At 49.4% G+C, this 16095-nt stretch overlaps 1 protein-coding gene across 15 annotated transcripts in view; it reads right to left on the bottom strand.

The window, feature by feature from the left end:
• Window positions 1–16095, bottom strand: part of DLG1 (discs large MAGUK scaffold protein 1) — an 86557-nt gene that overhangs the window by 20530 nt on the left and 49932 nt on the right. For 8 of the 15 annotated variants that reach the window (XM_081007425.1, XM_081007423.1, XM_081007420.1 and 5 more), the window contains 6 exons: window positions 15618–15757; window positions 13550–13694; window positions 12566–12692; window positions 10109–10265; window positions 9359–9461; window positions 4734–4848 (listed from right to left, as the gene is read on the bottom strand). In XM_081007425.1, coding sequence (XP_080863551.1) covers window positions 4734–4848; window positions 9359–9461; window positions 10109–10265; window positions 12566–12692; window positions 13550–13694; window positions 15618–15757 — 787 coding nt within the window. The remainder of the gene's footprint in view (window positions 1–4733; window positions 4849–9358; window positions 9462–10108; window positions 10266–12565; window positions 12693–13549; window positions 13695–15617; window positions 15758–16095) is intronic. The other 7 variants (XM_081007414.1, XM_081007427.1, XM_081007426.1 and 4 more) reach the window with 1 other exon arrangement.

Genomic DNA, 16095 nt, shown 5'->3' on the forward strand with positions numbered 1-16095 from the left:
GTTACCCCATTCAGGACCAGGGAGTCCTCCACACCAGCCCACCCCCTGTCCCCCAAAAACAGTACTTCTGTCTTGTCAGGATTCAACTTCAATCCATTAGCCGCCATCCATCCTCCAACTGCCTCCAGGCACTCACACAGGACCTTCACCGCCTTCACTGGTTCTGATTTGAAAGAGAGGTAGAGCTGGGTATCATCTGCATATTGATGGACACCCAGCCCAAACCCCCTGATGATCTCTCCCAGCGGCTTCATATAGATGTTAAAAACCATGGGGGAGAGGACGGAACCCTGAGGCACCCCACAAGTGAGAGCCCAGGGGTCTGAACACTCATCCCCCCCCCACTTTCTGAACACGGCCCAGGAGGAAGGAGCGGAACCACTGTATGACAGTGCCCCCAGCTCCCAGCCCCTCTAGACGGTCCAGAAGGATGTTATGGTCGATGGTATCAAAGGCCGCTGAGAGATCCAGCAGAACTAGGAAACAACTCTCACCTTTGTCCCTAGCTCACCGGAGATCATCAACCAGTGCGACCAAGGCAGTTTCAGTCCCATGGTGAGGCCTGAATCCCGATTGGAAGGGATCCAAATGGTCCGCATCCTCCAGGCGTGTCTGGAGTTGTTCAGCAACCACGCGCTCAATCACCTTGCCCAAGAATGGAAGATTTGAGACTGGGCGATAGTTGGCCATACTGGCCGGGTCTAAAGATGGTTTTTTAAGAAGCGGTTTAATGACCGCCTCTTTCAGCGGATCTGGGAATGTTCCCTCACAGAGGGAAGCATTCACCACCCCGCAGAGCCCATCGCCCAGCCCTTCCCGGCTTGCTTTTATTAGCCAGGATGGGCAAGGATCAAGGAGACAGGTGGTTGGTTTCACGCGTCCAAGCAGCCTGTCCACATCCTAAGGGGTAACGGATTGAAATTGATTTCATGCAACTTGACCAGACAGGGCTCTAGCACTCTGCCGCCCCAGCCCTGCTCCCACGGTGGTGTCTAGCTCCTTCCGAATATGAGTGATTTTATCTGCAAAAAACTTTGCAAAATCGTTGCAGGAGATCTTGGGGCCTTTACAAGGCCCCGGTGGTAAAGGTGGTTCCGTTAAATTGCGAACCACCTGAAAGAGTCTCCTGCTACTATTTTCTGCAGATGCAATAGAGGCTGTGAAGAAAGTCTTCTTCGCCGTCGCTATCGCCACTTGGTAGGCTCGACGCTGAGCTCTAACCTGTGTCCAGTCAGATTCAGAATGAGTTTTCTGCCACCGACGCTCCAGCCGTCTCAGCGATTGTTTCATCGCCCTCAGCTCCGAAGAAAACCACGGGGCTGTCCGGGCTCCATGCAATCGGAGAGGGCGCTTCGGAGCCAGACAGTCGATAGCCCTGGTTAACTCCGCATTCCAGCAGGCCACCAGGGAATCAGCTGAAAGGCCATCAACATGGGATAAAACATCCCCTACCACTCTCTGGAAACCGTTTGGATCCATGAAGTGGCGGGGGCGGACCATCCGAATTGGTCCCACCTCCCTGCAGAGGGGAAGGGTCGCGGAGAAGTCCAGTTGCACCAGGAAGTGATCTGACCATGGCACTTCTTTGGTTTCACTTTTACTTAGTGTCAGATCACCAACATCCATAGAGGTGAACACCAGGTCTAAGGCATGCCCGTGGCTATGAGTTGGGCCAGACTTATTCAGGGACAGCCCCATGGAGGCCATGCTTTCCACGAAGTCCCGAGCGGCCCCTTGTAAGGTCGTGTCGGCATGGATGTTAAAATCCCCTAAGACAACCAAACTAGGTATCTCCAGGAGAACATCCGCCACGACCTGAAGCAGCTCGGACAGGGAATCCTTGGTGCAGCGGGGAGGTCGGTACACCAAAAGGAATCCTGTACTGCCCCTATTTCCCAACTTCCAGAACATGCACTCAGAAAACTGGGTCTTCCCAATAGGACGCCTGATGCAAGTTAATGACTTCCTAAAAATCACTGCAACCCCCCCTCCCCTTCCACATGACCTGGGTTGCAGTGTGTAAGAGAAACCTGGTGGGCAAGCAGCGGCAAGGACAGGCCCATCTGCTTCCTCCAACCAGGTCTCTGTCACACATGCCAGGTCAAATCCTCCATCCACAATCAGGTTGTGGATGGCAGTGGTTTTATTCATAATTGACCTGGCATTACACAGCAACACCTTCAGGTCATGTGGATTTCCCCTGTTGATTCCAGTATCCATCCGGTCAAGGCCAGACCCGGAGGCAGGGATAGTCTTCAAACAACGACTAAACCTTCCTCCTCGGTAATGACATGGTCTGGTCTTAGCGTAACTCTGCCTCCTGCCCATGATCACTGAGATCGGATGTCCCAGTGCTTCTCCCCCCGTGGAACTTGTCCCAGCCATCGTATTGGCTGGGGCCCCACTCCCAGGCAGCCCTGATCCCGCCCCTTAAAAACAAAACACAAACTATACAGAACCAATAAAACAACAAAAAACAAAAACAGAACAATTATACTAAAATTAATCCCCAACCAAATATCCATACCCAACAAAGGAAAAAAGGAAAAAAAGAAATAAAAATTTAAATTGCCACCGACTGCTTGAGGACATTTTAGAACCCATTAACCACTTGGAACAGGGAAGCAATGGCAGAACACTTCCCACACTTCCCCAAAAGTTTGTTCCAAATAAAGGCCTGGGCCACGCCCCCTGGGCCAGTTGGAAAAGGCCTTGGAAGGGAGCAGGCCCTGCAGTCCTCCCCACAGCCGATGGTCCCCACTGGCAAGCTGTCATCACTTGTCTCCCTTGGAACTGCCTTGCAGTCAAACTGGGCGGTGGCAGAAGAGGAGCCCAGTCCTTCTCCTCCAGCAGCTCCGCCTTGATGCCGGCTGTGTGTGAGCAAGCACCTCCCTCTCCCCAGGCACAAGGTCTCTAGCGCTGAGGCCCCTTGTGCTCCTGGCTCTCTCTCTGCTCTGTCGGAAGGGGTCCAGGAGTCGCCCAGGAAATACCTTACAATTCTCCTCCTAATGCACTCAAGTGTTTAACAAGCCTCGTGGCTCCTCCTGGACCAACACACTCACTGCAGCATCAGTGCTCATAGACCAGACAGAACTCTAGTCTGTGGCAGCTTATGCCATGATACATTTGCTCAGGACCCTTTGTTATTGCTGCAAAAGACAGATCTGGCTATTCCACCTTAGCCATGAGACCTTGTTGTGGTTTGACATTGCTACTTTTAAGTCTATTAACAGCTGCAAACCCAAGAGAGAAGAAAGCATTTATTCAAAAGCCCAAGGAGTTTCAGAGAAATTTGTCAAGGCATCATTATGAATTAACATGGTCTAGTCCTCCTCTTGCTGATCAGAAGCTCAGTCTTACGGACATGAAGCACAGGGTTTAATTTGCGCCCTACCAGCACCAGCAGGACAAATAGGCCTGTCCCCAAAGATTTGACTTGAGCCTCCTGTCCTTGCCTGGAGACTTTCACCCCCTCCCCCATGGAGGAAGGACACTCAAGACCCAGCAGACCAAACAAAGGAGCCAGCAGTCCAGGCAACTGTTCAGCCACTCTGAGAAGAGGGTGCTGGACTAGATGGGCCAGATTCAGCAGGCTCCTCTGGTGTTCCGGATGTCAGCATTTTCATTCTCCCGTTGCTGGATATGTGATTGTTACATCACATGTCTGTGTTTATTTTCCAGGCTTGGAAAGTGTACTTTTGTACTTACTTACTTTCTCTCTCTCTCTCTCTCTCTCTCGGAGAAGATGTGTGAGGACGCCATGATTGCTTTGTTCTGTATATATTGCTTAATAAATTACTTAGAATGCCACACGTAAGCTCCACATCATTTCTGCTCTACTCTGCTGATTGAGTGTGCACATATCTTCGGATATGCATCGCTGCTGCACACCGGGACTGAAAAGTTATGGATGTCCCGGGCTGTGCTTCATCAGGAAGACGCCTGGAGAGGTTTGTCTTGGTCCGTGGTCCCCTCTTTATGTACCAGGCAATGAGAGAATGGGGCAGTTGAGCTTACAAAAGTTTCTGACAGGCAGGTGGCCTCCCGCATCTGCAACTACTCTGACTGTTCAACATCAGCCGCCAACCACCGCCTCTCCTTCTCCCCAAGAGAAAGGCAGAACGCCCCCCTCACCCTCTTGCAGTCAGCTGCCCTTTTGACAAGCCTCCCGACTTCAGCAATGGAGGCACAGGCTGCCTGCCAGTGGCCCTTCCTCAGCAAGCGCTCTGCCCCGGAACCGCTAAGCTGCAAGGCAACTAACCAGCAAGCCCTCCAGTCGGTCAGCTTACCCTCCTCCACCTCCGTCCATCATGGAATCCCTTTGGCCACTGCTAGCTCTCCATAAGCCAGCTTGCCATTCTGGGTGACAGACAAAGGTGCAACCCTGGTCAGCAATTCTGCCCCTTGGGGAGGTCACAGTGCAACACATGCCTGCAGAACCAGAATTCTGGGAGACACCTGCTGCCCTCCTAGGTGCATGCCAGCAAACCTTGGCAACTTCCTCTGGGATATTCTTGAACTTGAAAATTGCATTCAAGCAAGAAAGCCAATTTTCCCAAGACCATTTGATTGCTCCAAGGTGACTGAGCCAACCACAAAGAAAGCGCCCAGCAAAGCTGCATCCTTGCAGCTGCCACAGTCTCCGCATCCTCTGAGGAACAAGAGGAACAAGCCCAGTCACCAAAGAGCAGCTCCGGGGCAAGTCCCACCAACTGGCTCAGAAGGCAACTTACCTGACATAGAGAGACCGTTTCTGGCTTGTCCGCAGGGACCCTGACCCCGAACTGATGCTGCTGCTCATCATCTGCTCTCGCAAGTCGTGTATTTTAGCTTCAAAACGGCTGTATTCTGACAAACAGAAATGAAAACCAGTCAACAACAACAGCTGCTGCTGCTGCTGCAAAGTGTGCTCCCTCCAAAGGCTTCAAGTTCTGCTGTGTTTTCCACAGTCTAGCTTTTGTGACAAACGGTGAAGTCTCTCCAGCACTCTTTCTCTCCCTGGCATAAAACCAGAATTTTAACTCTCTGAAAATGTGCACACCACATTTCAATTGAAGTGGCTCAAAACAAAATGGTTTAAACCCACAGTATATATAAAACAAAATATTAAAAATAAGCACACACCCAAGTCCCCAGGGCCATGCAGAATTACAATATGGAATTCCAAGACAGGACCCAGCACTGCCCAGAATGGGCAGACTTCAGGCTTGCTGGATCTGCTCTGCCCTTTGCCAGAAGAGCCGTCTGCACAAGGCAGGACAACCAGAGCACAAAAGGGCATTTTGAGCCTAGGACTGAACTGAGCTCATCGCCACAGTCCGTTCTGGGTTGACTTTATTCATTTCAGTAGCCTAACGTAGCTTGAGAAAGCTGTTTGTTGTTGCTATTGGTTAACCAGCTGGGAGTCAGAAACCCTCCTTGCCGATCTACTGGCAGATCCCAATTACCTTCTGCCGACCACCAGCTCAACAAGCTACCCCTACCCCCCAGGTATGCCTGCAGGGAACATGCCTGGCAAACGTCTGGGGGAGAAAATTCCCCTCTCTGGATACCAACCACCAGACCTCTGTCTGTGGCAACAAGACAACACCAGAAGCACCACGGCTGCTTCTAAGCAAGGAGAATCCTTTGCACAGCGTAGCACCAGGGGTTCTGTGAACACTTCCTGGCCAGCCAGCCAGAGCAAGGAGCCGGCAAAGGGCCCTGGCAGGGGCAATTCTGGCAGAGATTTTTTGCAGCGACCTGGTTGCCACCTGCAAGAAAACACTCCAGCTGCACCTCCCTCCTTCCTCCCACTCTAATCTGCACTAACTGGATTGCCTTCTCCAGCAAGACCAAGCCCCGACCAGGGGCCCCTGCTAACCCTGGCAGTGCTGCGTTTGCTCGTCTGATCTCATGGCGCTCTCTACTCACATGCCTCTCTCCAGCTGACGGGTCCAGCCAAAGCAAGCCAAGCACCTTTCACTAAAGCAGCCAGGAAGCAGCAGAACTCACGGCAGCTCTGCTTCTCAGTCCTCCTGGGCAGAAGCCACACCTCCGCCGTCTCTGCCTGCTGCCCACGTGACTCGGATTAAAGCCAGTCCAAGCTGGGAGCACATGAGGAGCAAGGGAAGGGGGGCCCATCAGGACCATCACCTGCTCCAGAAGGTGCAGAGAGGCTTGTGCCAACGGCAGCCTTGGCAATCCTGACTTCCTCCCCCACCCTCCCACACAATTGGCTGCAGAGTCCAGATCACGATCCCATCAAAGAGAAACTGGACATCTCTTGAAAGAACACAGTGGTCTCTTTCATACAACGGCCAGAAGGAAAAATCAGCAGTGAAGGTCATAGGCTTGGATGAAGAAACACAAAGCACCCCTGGGAAAAAGGCAGCCTGGGTGCTGGGAGGGGCTTCCATGCCCAACTCACCCAGCCGCCTGCCTGCTGCTTCTGCCCTGTCACTCCACGGCCATTATGGAAATGGCACACATCCAACTTGGGCGCATGGTGACAAGCAGCTCCTTCCTTCGCCAGCAGCGCCACCTGCTCTACTGACAGTGGCTGGACTCCCAGAAGAGCCAGACCAAGGGGCCAGGGGCTTGGCAGCCTCCTGCAGGGAGATCAGCAAGTGGTGGGAACCTGGCTGGCTCAGACCCTCCTTTCTATGGCACAAGCCTATTTCTCAGGCTCCTGATTGAAGTGCTATTTGAAAGCAACACTATAAGTAACTTAACTTAGTGCACAGAAAGTTGAATTTTACCTGGGAACTAAAGCTTCCCACCTCCAGCTGGCACAGATAAGCAGAGTAGACGATTGTGATCAGAGAGCTGGTGCTGTGCTGTTTTCACTGTAATTATTAGTATGTTCTTAATAGACCTTTTATATTTGTATCAATATATAGTTTTAATTCTATGTTTGTTTTCCAATGATAGCTTCATTCTCTCTGTGTGTTTTTAGCCGTTCCTATCTTATCTGTAAGCTACCTTGAGCCCGTCAGGGAAAAAGGCAGGGTATATGTCAGGGAAGAGTTACAAGTTTCCAGTTTCTCAGAGGGAGAAAGCATTCCCCAAGGCGGGGAGGAGAGCAGTGAATCTAATAGAAGAGAGGCGCTGCCCAATTTCTGTTCTCATCCTGAAGCAAAATTCTTAACCAGAGGTACTATTTCTGGGTTAGTGGAGTCTGTAACCCGAAGCATCTGTAACCCAAGGTACCACTGTACTTTAACTTCCGATTCACCGCATTGTACCTTTTACACCTTATTTATCTATATGAACTTTCTTATTTTTTCCGTTACTTATCAAGAGTAATTTTTACTTTTATGGTTTCCTTGTAATTCAAGATTCAATCTAAATCTGTCAGGAGATTTGCATTATCACAGTACTTTTTGAGATATTCTTGGAATATTGTCCAATCTTTACTTGTTTTGAACAGTCAACTCTCTGCCTCTGGAAGAGAAGATGTTGGGAGCAAAGGTGTTTCTGTCCCTCTTCAAACGTAGCTCAGTGCAGATTCTGGGAGCTCGTGACCAGAGCCTGCAAACTGGCCTTGGAAACAGGGGGAAAGATTGCTGGAGGAGCCTGAAGAGAGTGAAGCCTGTGTCTTTGGGAGCCTGAGGGTGTGGCTGCTTGCTCTGCTGGAGCACAAGATCAGATGGGGAGGAGTGACAGCTGAGAGGAAGCCAGCCTGAGGGAGCAGCTAGCAGCTAGCAGCCAGCAGCAGTCAACCTTAACTCAGTGCAGATGCTGGGAGCTTGCCAACAGGGACATTTGCAAGGGTGTTTAATGGGAGAGTTCAAGGGGGAGGCCCAGAGCGCTGTCTCTCGGTGTGGATAGGACCAAGAGACATGGAGGGTGAGGGGGCTGCTGCAGTGACCTGCAACACCTGTGCTATGTTTGTCTTTAAACCAGATCTTGAGGGGGAGGGACAAAACACAAGACAAATGTCAAAAGGACACCTGACACTGGGGATAAGAGCTTCATTGATGCACAGGAGACTGAGGTGGTGCTCTAGAAACCTGCTAAAGGGCGGGAAGGAAATAGCTGCAGGGAATGTCTCATGGTTTCAGTTGTCTCTACACAAATGCACAGAATATGGGAAACAAGCAAGATGAATGGGAGCTTTTAGTACAGGATGGCAAATATGGCCTGGTAGGCATTACTGAAACCTGGTGGGATGAGACTCATGACTAGAATGTAGGAATTGAGGGGTATAACCTGTTCAAAAGGAAGACCGAACAGGAAGGGAGGAGTAGCAGCCTTATATATAAAGGATGCGTACATTTGAAGAAATCCATGACCTGGAGCATGAAAAGCAGATTGAGAGTATATGGGTAAAAACTGTAGGAAACAGTGACCTCACTGTCGGTGTCTGCTACAGACCGCCAAGCCAGACTGAAGACTTGGATGGTGCCTTATTAGAGCAGATTAGTATATCTTCTATTTTTGAATGTTTGGTAATCATGGGGGACTTCAACTTCCCCAATAACTGTTGGGACTCACGACTCTGCCAAGAATGACAAATTCCTCTGTTGCCTCACTGACAATTTTATTTCCCAGAAGGTGGAAGAAGCAACAAGCAGATTATCTATCTCGGTCCTCACCAATAGGGAGGAACTGATCAACAAAGTGGAAGTACTTGGGAGAAAGTGATCATGTTCTCCTGGGTTTCAGGATACAGAGGTAAGGGAAAACTGAGTGTACTGTAGTCAGACACACACTCTGGACTTTAAGAAGGCCAATTTCAAAAAGCTGAAGGAGCTACTGGGTGAGATCCCAGGGTCAGAAATACTCAGAGAGAAGGGAGTCCAAGAAGGATGTGAGTTTCTAAAAGGAGAATATTGAAGGCCCAAATGCAGACAATACCAACCAGAAAGAAAAGTGGGGGGCATCGAAGGAAACCCATGTGGCTGCATAAGGAGCTTATGGATGAGCTGTGAGTTAAAAAGGGCATGTATAAGAAATGGAAGAAAGGGAGTATACATGAGGAGGAGTATACATGAGTAGCCAACAGTTGCAGGGGGGAAGTCAGGCTGGCGAAGCCCTTTAGGCTAGTCATTGGCACAGGAACAGGATTCCGCTGCAGATTCCAGGAACAGGACACATCCCTTGGCCACTTGCAATGTCTACCTCACCTGCCCTGAGCAACTGGCATTGTTCCAGCACGTGTGGGGAGGGGGTTGCAGTGTCCTTCTCTGAAACACTAACCCATGGTGGGAAACCAACCAACTCGGGGCTTCATGTGGGCACATTCTGCTCACGTTCAGAGATGTTCTTTCTGCCTGCTGTTGTCAGTACCCTAACCCCCTTCCCCTCCCCCCACGCCTTAATCAACGCAGCTTTCCCCTGCAGGACAGGTGGATTAACTCAGTAATTCACTTGCCTTCTGGACGGTATTGAGCCACTATGGTGACAGCTTGGCCGGCATTTTTCAAGGCAGCAGCTGCTTCTTCGTGAGTTGCAGCTTTGAGGTCTACACCATTTACCTGCAAAACAAATGTAAACACAGAATATTTAGGAAAGCAAGGAGGGACATTGCGCAGAATGTGAAGGCTGGGATCTTTGAGCAGGGGCAGGAGGCTGCAGACTCCGGCACCTTCTGCTGACCTATCCTAGACCCTCAAAATTATGTAAACTGCACAGAGAACTTGGTTGGTGGATGGTTTATAAATATCACAGATAAATACATAAGTAATAAAAAGGCAGTGTGGTGTAGATTGTAGAGCGCTGGATTCTAGGACTTGGGAGACCAGGCTCAAATCCCCACCGGGCCATGAAGCTCGTTGGGTGACCTTTGGCCCATCACTGCCTCTCAGGCTAACCTACCTCACAGGGTTGTTGTGGGGAATAAATGAGGAGGGGGAGAACCATGTAGGCCACCTTGAGCTCCTTGGAGAAATGACTGGATACAATGCAATGAATAAATAAAGCAAGACCTTCCAAGGGACAACCTGTGGACTGAGATGCTGGTGAGACCCAGAACTGTCCCCCTGGTGGTTCCAAGAAGCACACTGCCCCACACTCAGTGCCCCACATGGGCTAGCTACATGCTGCCCACCTTCCTCAAGGGTCAAAAAAACAAGCAGAGTCAGAACAAGGGAGAGTCCTGCTCTTCCCCTTTCAGTCATCTTACTGAAATTATACGGTCTCCTTTCCTGAGCTCGCCACTTAGATCTGCAGGCCCCCCTGCAAGGATGAAGGAGACAAAGATGCCTTCGCCGTCTTCTCCTCCCACTATGTTGAAGCCAAGCCCTGTGGATCCTCGATGGAGCACCAGCTTCCGTGGCTCCCTGAAAGATGGAGAGAATTCCCGCCATTAGCCTGCCAATATTAGGGCTAGAACTCAAAAACACCTTTTTAGATTTCAGTCAGTTAACAACAACAACAATGGTAATAATAATAGTAGTAATAATTGTTGTTTTATTTGTACCCCGTCCATCAGACTGGGTTGCCTCAGCCCCTCTGGGCGCCTTCCAACATATATAAAAGCATAATAAAGAAAAGAATAAAGAAACTGCCAGTCATGAAACTGCGAGGCTGGTCAGAGTCAGAAGCCAAGGCTGTCTTGGCCAGACAGGGCCTATGAGGAATACGGTTACCCTTCCTTCTTCCACCTGCCTGTGTCTTGCCCACTCCTCTGTCTGAAGCCGATCCGCCTCCACCAGGTGGACCAGGTCCCTGAGCGGTTCTGCCTGGTGAAGCCTTGTAAGCAAAGAGGAGGGTGTTGAATGGTCACTTTAAACTGTGAAGGTCCATTATTGCTTCACAAGTTGTGTATGTCTTTAAGGGCCAGGGCAAATAACGAGACCCAGTCTTACAGCTGTGAAACATAGCAGGTGCTGCTGAGTTGTGTTAATCAAGCTGAGTCAGCAATTGGGTATAGTATATAAGGAGCAGCACCTAGCTCTCCCATTACCCTGGGGAATGGGTTGGTGGTTGGGTCATGTTTGCTGTTATCTTTAGTGTAAAAGGAGTTTTTGTTATTAAAACCTTGTTTAAGTACTTTTTGAGTCCCTTTTTAATGCATGGTCTCCCCAGCAAGCTCTCTGAAGCTACTAAACTGCAAATAGCCAACATAGGGGTCCCACAACTTCCACCATAGAGCTTCAATATGCTGATGACAACATAGTGTGCGCGCACTTTGGTTTTTGGTATACTGAGCGATAAGCCAAGTTTCCTGTAAGCTTCTGTGAATACATTTAGGATGGCCTACCGCTCAATATCCCAAAAACCAAAGTGAAACACCAACAAGCACAAAACAACCCTTCCACAGTGCCACAAATCGAACTTAATGGTGTAACGTGTCTTCTCCTGCCTGGGCAGTTATATTTCCACACATTGATGCCGAAATCCAGCATCACCTGAGCTCTGCTAGTGCAGCTTTCTCCCAATTGAAGCACAGAGTGTTTGAGGACCAGGACATTTGCAGGGAAACCTAAATGCTCGTTTACAAAGCTATTCTACTACCAACTTTACTACATGCTTGTGAAACATGGACCACTTATAAACACCATCTTCAACTCCTCAAAAGATTCGATCAATGGTGTCTCAATGGTGACCAGCTCAAGAAAGGGAGTTGTCGTCATCCATGGGAATGGGATACTAGGCTCCAGGCCTAATTAGAGCAATATCAACCACCTGTGGGGAACCTGGGCTGTGGTGGAGATCATGGCCACCTGTGGGCTGCTCTACTGTATCAAGTACATTTGCTCCAGTGCCTGTGGGCAGACAAGCCATCTTCTTGCTGGGGAGTCTGCCCCACAGAGTGCTGGAAACAGGGACAAGGAGGGAGCCTTCAGACCTTTCGTGGTGATTTTGTTTTTTCCTAATAATAATAATAATAATAATAATAATAATAATTTATACCCCACCCATCTGGCTGGGTTTCCCCAGCCATTCTGGGCAGCTTCCAATAAAATATTAAAATACAATAGTCCTTCAGATATTAAAAGCTTCCCTAAACATGGCTGCCTTCAGATGTCTCATAAAAGTCTGGTAGTTGTTTTTTCCTTTGACAACTGGTGGGAGGGTGTTCCACAGGGCGGGCGCCACTCCCAAGAAGGCCCTGATCTGTAATAAACCACCAATCAACCTGGTAGCGTGGGAAGCCTTCTTTGGGAATCTGAGTTTCTGGATCCCTGTGAGCCCACCTATGGCTCTGCGGGATAGAACAACTGGGCATGTTGTTTGGATGCCTGATTATCATCTTCCAAAGCAACTACTCTATTCCCCACTTAAGAATGGAAAATGAAACACCAGTGGACAACAAAAGATGTTTAAAGACTCTCTCAAGGCAAATCTAAAAAAAAAAGGAGTATAAACACTAACAACTGGGAATCACTGGCCTGCGAGTGCTCCAACTGGAGAACAGCCTTTACCAAAGGTGTCATAAAGGCGTCATGGACTTTGAAGAAGCACAAACTCAGGATGAAGGGGAGATACGTGCTAAGAGGAAGGAATGTTTGGCAAACCCTCGCCATGATCAACCCCTGCCTGGAAACCAATGTCCCCACTGCGGCAGGACGTGTGGATCCAGAAGAGGTGTAGGAGCCTTGTGGGACATTCTGCAAGGGACCCAGCAGCTCCCTACCTGGTGATCTCATCGTCTCCGAGCATCCCTTTGGGGATAGGGGAGTACCTCCCTGGCGACGCTGGCGGAAGGGTCTGCCCCAAGTAGGTTGATGGGCTGATGTGGTTGTCGGCAGGCTGAGAATAAGCTGGGAAGGAGAGAAATGTAGATGGTGAACTCTGTGCAAGTGTCATATGTGGGACATCAGAAAAAACTGTGCAAACCATTTGTGCTGAAGCCAAATCTTTTGCTTTCAACTCTGCCAGTGCCTCCCTCCCCCACAAGCTGCTTCCTCATGTCTGGGCCAAGCTGCCTCCTGCACTCATGGGGAGAGAGAGAGGGAAACTGACCTCCCCAACAGCTGGCTGGGGGGCTGGCTTCTTTGGATGGCCATTTAGATGGGCTAAAGTTGTGCACAGGATCCAGCATTCCTTCAGCTAGACCACAGCTTCCTTGTAAATGCCTGCTGAGTTTTAAGTTATAGCATGCCTCAGTGTGTACCTACAGATGCATCTATCTTAATTTCAAGGAGACAGCAGGGGATGCTGCCACTGGGTGGAGCCTGGGATCTCCTGCATGCAAGCTACAGCCCTCCTGGCCCCATCCTGGTTCTAAGAAAAACATCTCTCTGCACAGATACAATGAACTTGGGAGTTGTATCCAATTAAGTCCTTCCTACTCAGAGTAGGCCCATTGAAAATAATAGCCCTAAGTTAGTCATAGCCACTGTTTCAACAGATTTAAGCCTTGTTTTCTCTTAAAAACTAATGAGATGAACACATTTTCCCATATACAGGCCACCTTGAGATTTTGTAATAATTAAGTTACTATTTCTTGAAAATTATTGCTTACGTCATCTTTTACATAACCGAAAAAAAGGAAACGGACCAGCAGGCATAGAATCTGAAAATCTCCTTTCACAAGCACACCGTACAAGGTATGAATGCCTCAGTCAAAGGAAGGAGCCGAAGTGCAGTAATTGCCGGTTGCCAGAGAACAACTCACCGTTGGTGATGTCTGGCGGGGCGTAGCTGTCGTTCATGAACACGCTGGTGGGTTTTGCCACTTTCAGGTAAACAAAGTCGGAGGTGTTTTTTAAGGCAGTCACTGCTTCTTCATGTGTCACTTCCTCTAAGCAAACGCTGTTGACCTAGAGAGAGAGGGGGAGACCAAATGAACTCATCCCTCAGAAGTCTCTGACCCCACATGTACAACAGTAGGGAAGGAGCCTGCACTTTGCTCAGAATTCCACCTCCTTGTGTCTAGAAGGGCCTCAGCTGTCCACTCTGACTGGAAACAGCTTTCACTGGCCTCAACCGACATGGTCCTTTTGAAAAAAGCCAATTTGGGACGTCCAGGAGCAGTGCATTCTAGGGTGGTCCTCTGTTCCAACAAGCCCCCACTCTGGATGACTGTCGGATGAGGGACCCTTCCTCCAAAGGTGCTCTCAGAGGAAGACAGGGCATTTATCTTGCAGGACCTTGTGCAGGTGTGGTCCCGTGGGGTGCCCCCTCACAAAATCCTCCTGAAATGGTTACCCACTAACAGTTTCTCAGACTCCCTTCCTGTGGAAGTGAGTTCTGGCACTGGGATCCGCCGTTTCTTCTGCTGTGAAGACAGGCACAAGAGATTCGTTCAGATTCTCCACAATCTCCTTATCCTCCTCTGACTTGCTTGTCATTCAACTTTAATAATTATACTACAATCTATGGCCTTTTAAACTATGGTGGGGTATTGTTTTTCTTTGTTATTATGATGCTATTTTTCCGTTATTATATTGCACGGTGCCCTGTGATCTTCAGATGAAAGGTGGTATAGAAATTTAATACCAACCATCCTAATCTAAGGGTCCAACTGCCGCCCCAACAGTATCCTGCTACTAACATCTTTAAAGGACCAACTTGTTGTTGGTCTTAATGCTTTTAGCAATGTGCTCCTTAATTATTATTTTTTTAAGCATCTTACTGTCCACTTGCACTTTTTTGGCAAAAGCTTGTGTTCCTTCTTGTTGCAGGATGTGCCTACAAAGTACAGCAGGGAGCTCAACGTGAGCCCCCAATTCTATTCTCTGCCCACTGCCTGCTGGAAACCACCATCGGGTGGAATCCTGCTTCTAAGCTGCCTGATTGACCACAGCAGGATGCTGGCCCAGATGGGTCTCCTTTGGCCTGATCCAGCACAGAGCAGCTCTGCTCTTGTTCTCACTGTACTTTTTCATAAAGGCATCACAATGGGGGCAGCTTTATTTTATTGGCTGAAGGGCTTCCTTTGGGGTTTGGCTTCATTTTCATTATTCCTTATCAAGAGCTGTCTTCTTAGCTGTCTTTAACTATGCTGCTATATTATGTAATCCTAATCTCTTAAATCTCCTGTCATTTAATTATCAGGACTGCTTCCATTTCCACATTTCCTCTCAGTTATGATGCTCAAAACCATAATCCAAAACAAAGTCCCTTGTTTACAAGCCCAGTTCCAGGCCAGGCCCTGGACAGTCTGATTAAATGGCACTGGCTGGATTCTCCCAGGAATGGCTGAGAGACGCACAAGGCCCTTTTCTGCGCTGGGAGTAGGCAGGGGCCAGCACATGAGCCCGACGGCACAGACCTCGGGGCTTTCTATAGTCAAGCATATCTTGTTTTCAGTTCTCTACTGCTGTCTTTGTACATTAGAGCCTCTCCTGTGGACTGACAGAGGCCTCTTAAGGACTGTCCAGCCCTCCCATGTTTGACTTCCCATATTGCAGTGCCATTTAGAGGATTTCCTTAGCTGTGCAAGGTGTTCTGAGTCCAGGGCTTGTTTCCCCACAAAGAAAACTGGATACATCTGGCTCTGATAAGCCAGAGGCAGTCAAGTGAGCTTTGCAGTCTTCTCCATGATAAACCACTGACCTGCCAAGATGCAGCAGGCAACACTGCAGAGACTCAGGGAGACCTCCAAGGCAGCTTTGTAGCTTAGAAATGACTCACTGGCTCCCAACAAAGAGTCCTGCATGAAAGGAGGGCAACCCCTGGCTTTGAGGACAGCCTCTGTGGAGCTGTGCCAAAAACAGAGGGATACTGCAACTTCAACTCACAGCCATCAGTTTGTCTCCAATCTGGAGCTTGCCATCCTTGTGTGCTGCACCTCCTTCAATGATCTTGGTGACATAGATGCTGTTGTCTCCAGGAATGTGCTGGTTTCCAACACCCCCAGCGATGCTAAACCCAAGACCTGCTTCAAGAGAGCAAAGACCGTCATCAGCACAACCTCCGCAGGCTGTCTGCAACTCTACAACCAGCTTGCATGTCAAAGTATCTGACCACAGTCCAGACCTCTGTGGGAAAAGCAGAGGAATGGTAGAATGGTAGAGCTGGAAGGGACCCCGTGGGTCATCTAGTCCAACCCCCTGCAATGCAGGAATCTTGGCTAAAGCACTTGTGATAGAGGGCCAATCAACTTCTGCTTAGAAACCTCCAAGGAAGGAGAATCCACAACCTCCTGAGGGAGACCGTTCCACTGTTGAGCCGGGGACTCTGGAGCAGGGAATGGTCTGGTGAGAATCAGGCAAGGGC

This window comes from Podarcis pityusensis (assembly GCF_964106645.2).
Source record: "Podarcis pityusensis genome assembly, chromosome: 5".
NCBI lineage: Eukaryota > Metazoa > Chordata > Lepidosauria > Squamata > Lacertidae > Podarcis > Podarcis pityusensis.